Source organism: Poecilia reticulata, linkage group LG16, assembly GCF_000633615.1.
Source record: "Poecilia reticulata strain Guanapo linkage group LG16, Guppy_female_1.0+MT, whole genome shotgun sequence".
NCBI lineage: Eukaryota > Metazoa > Chordata > Actinopteri > Cyprinodontiformes > Poeciliidae > Poecilia > Poecilia reticulata.
Window position 1 is genome coordinate 32,953,055 of NC_024346.1, and position 3,444 is coordinate 32,956,498.

The 3,444-nt window shown below is 34.6% G+C and overlaps 1 protein-coding gene across 3 annotated transcripts in view; it reads right to left on the bottom strand.

Moving 5' to 3' along the window:
• The window catches only part of vps13b (vacuolar protein sorting 13 homolog B), a 312,942-nt gene that overhangs the window by 285,450 nt on the left and 24,048 nt on the right, over positions 1 to 3,444 (bottom strand). For all 3 annotated transcript variants that reach the window (XM_008432898.2, XM_008432900.2, XM_008432899.2), the window contains 2 exons: positions 2,918 to 3,099; positions 1,718 to 1,892 (listed from right to left, as the gene is read on the bottom strand). In XM_008432898.2, coding sequence (XP_008431120.1) covers positions 1,718 to 1,892; positions 2,918 to 3,099 — 357 coding nt within the window. The remainder of the gene's footprint in view (positions 1 to 1,717; positions 1,893 to 2,917; positions 3,100 to 3,444) is intronic.

Below are 3,444 nucleotides of genomic sequence, written 5' to 3' on the forward strand. Positions count from 1 at the left end.
CTCTCCAAATTGTCCCCAAGTGTGAGTGTGTGTGTGCATGGTTGTGCGTCTCCGTGATGCTCTGCGACAGACTGGCGACCTGTCCAGGGTGACCCCGCCTCTCGCCCGGAACGTTAGCTGGAGATAGGCACCAACAACCCTCCCGACCCCACTAAGGGACAACGATGTAAAGAAAATGGATGGATGGATGAATATGGACTGCCTTCACTCAAAACTCTACTGTCAGAAATATTGCTTGCAAATATGTTTTGCTCCCCTTAAAAAGTGATGATTCAGCACTCAGAATGTATAATGCCTGCCCAAATATCTTCTGAAATTGTTTAAATCTCTCTCCCTGTCTTCAAACATCTGTCTGTTAGCAGGACCTCAAACCTGTTGTCACGTCCGATTTGTCCGCTTGCAGATTTTTCATCCTCTCCTTTGGAAACGAGTGATAAGTCTGACTAGCAACAGGTTCGAGCGAGCGAGAGAGAGAGAGAGAGAGAGACACTGTGGCAACTTGGCCATTTTGCTTTCCGCTTATTTTGCTCAGAGTTCAGAGAAGTCCAGCCTAACAAAATTTTAGAAGGTCAGAGTGATGGAAGTTTGCATCTGGTATTGCTGTCCATATAGCTTTTAACACCTTCTTACTTAAAGATTATAAAGGTCAAATAATGTCCCGATACCAGCAAATCTCCAACATTTTCTACACTGTTGAACATTGATGCCATTAACAGTAATAGCATCAAATAGGCAGCTGCTAAGGTCTCTAACAGTGTAAGCACTGGTGCAAGGTATTTGGCTAGAAGTTAATATCTGGACATTTTCTTTTTTTTTTTTTTTTTAAGACTAATAATTGATGACCTATTCTATTTTCATGAAATACAAATACAAAGATTCTCTGAATGTTTTGAATGAAAGCAGCATCAATGTTTTGGAAAATAGCAACTCAACAAAAAAGATTGAAGCAACACTAACAGCCTGATGAAAACCAACATTTACCCAAACACTGTGTGCCCTGACTTTTCAACAGGAGATAGCATCACATTAAATCAGATGGTAAAGCCAAGTTTAAATGGCAGCAGAACTGATTTAGCTAAACAAGAGCAAATTGTAGAAACAAAGCTAGTTGTTTCTGGAGAAGAAAAGGGAAGGCTTTAGATATGTAAACAATAGCTTATGCCATATCAAGATGCTAAAACTCAAGAACTCCTTATGGACTTCCTGAAGAAGTAAAAGCTAAAGTTTTCTATAATCTTTTAAGTCCATCACCCTCAACAGAGATCATATATCCCAAAAGAGCAGCACATGCAAGGCAACCCAAAAATCTCAAACAGCTGGACATCTTTAGAAGGAAGAATGTTGAAAAATGCTTCAAAGAAAAACTGGAAGACTTAAGTGGCAACAAAAATTATGAATTCTGTTAAATATTTTAAGGTTTGGAAAGCACACACAAATAAAGGCATCCAAACTTTGGTTTTTAGTCTGTTCCTTTTTTATTCTATCGTGTTTCATTTTAAAGCAAATTGCAAGTCTTTTCTTGTCCACTTAATGTTATGGATGTTGCATTTGCTTGACTGTTGGATACGAGTTGCATGTTTTAGCAACAGAACAGTTAGTCAACCCTTTCTTCATCCTCTACCTTCAACACCAATTCATTTGGAAATGATAGAACCAGACAAATATGGATCTTTTAAAGTTAACAAGGCTGTACTTTGCCTGTGAAAAAAATACTCACCAGGTGAACTTGCTCCGCCTTCCCTTACATGATCCATGCCTTCTTCACCCTCACTTTCTTTGTGTCCTCCTATTTCTCCATAGTAAAGAGCAATAATCAGCTCTAAGATTCGGATAAACATGGGCAGCTGCTGGTCAGTGATGGACAATTTCAAGCTCTCCACCATTGTGTGAATCTATGGAAAAATGGATAATTTATTGAAATTTGGTTGGTACAGCCTCCTGTTTTATTATTCTTTTGGGGAAAAAAATGCATGCTCTTTTCTCCTAGTGTGCCTTTACGTACAAAGAAACAGCCTGTTTAATAAATATAAGCCATAAGTTCTCTTTTTTTTGAAAGAGAATAAAAAGAAAAGCCACTTAATCCTCTGTTGATTTTATGCACTTTATTCAACCATAAATAAATGCAAGTGTTTCAATGCATCTTAATGTGGAGAGTGAATATTAACAAAAATCCACAAAAAGTTTTACATAAAAGTAAAAAAATACATGTTAGAGTGAAAACATTTTTTTAAATATCTGAGTCTTTCTGGGTCATAAATTGCCTTTTCTTTCTCTATTAAAATGACACTACCATAAATGTTGGAGCCCATTTTATTTTTAAGGCAGCAAACTTAGAAAATCAGCAGAATTATTAGATAAAGAGACAATGGGCATAACACAATAAATGTTATTATGTCTATGATGTTGGGTCAATAAATACACCCTGCCGATAAGTTATGGCTCAATTCAATTTTACAAATTTTGTTTGCATTTCACTAATATGGAATTTATCTTAAAGTCCAATTAAAACAACTTAAAATCTATAAGGTAAATAATGTGTACATTTTGGTCAAAACTATTTCAACAGTTTGCTGAGAACCTGCATAATATCTTAATCTAGGAGAGGCTGAATGATCAATAATCAAATATTTTACTTTTAAAAGCCATACAAATTTCTACAAAAATCTTTCCATAAACGCATGACTTTTTAAAGGGTAAAAACCATGGTAATTTTATAAAAGTATTTAATTATTTATGTATTTTATACCTAAAATGAATATCAAACAATCCAATATAACTACAAAAACACTAATGAGAGCCAAGTTATGTCAGATATTACTAAGGCCAAACCAAAACCTTAAAAAATTAAAGAAACCCTGATAAAAATCATATCTTGACTATATTTCATATAGTTTTGACAGAGTGTGAAGAGGCTCACTTTGATGACAGAGGGGATCTTGGAGCTGATGTTGTCATAAGTGAAATGCAGGCGCGTTCTGAAGGAGCATTTGTATAAGAGGGGGTCCTGGTAAAACTCAATCTTGCCGCTAGCATTTCTCTTGTCCAAACACACAGTGCAGTCAGCAAAGTTTATCACTTTTCTTAGGACCAGTTCTGGAGCTACAAAGACAAAAAAGTAAAAACAACAACAAAAAAAAGTTAATATTTATATATGAGGATATAATTCTGAATATGCATCTAATAATTTTTTTAACTGAAATAAGTGTTTAGGAAATAATTTAGGAAACAATTATAACATTGAAATTAAAGCTTTACAAATCAAAGTAAACTAGATTTCAATTTTTTACTATACATTTTTTACTATACAATTTTTTACTAAACATTCAGCGTTCACAGAATGTTTGCAGTAATATTCTTTATGGAATAAATAGGAAGTTAATCATTATTCACAAAGCATGTGCATGTCTATATGAATGGATCAATGACTGGTTGTAGATTTTAATA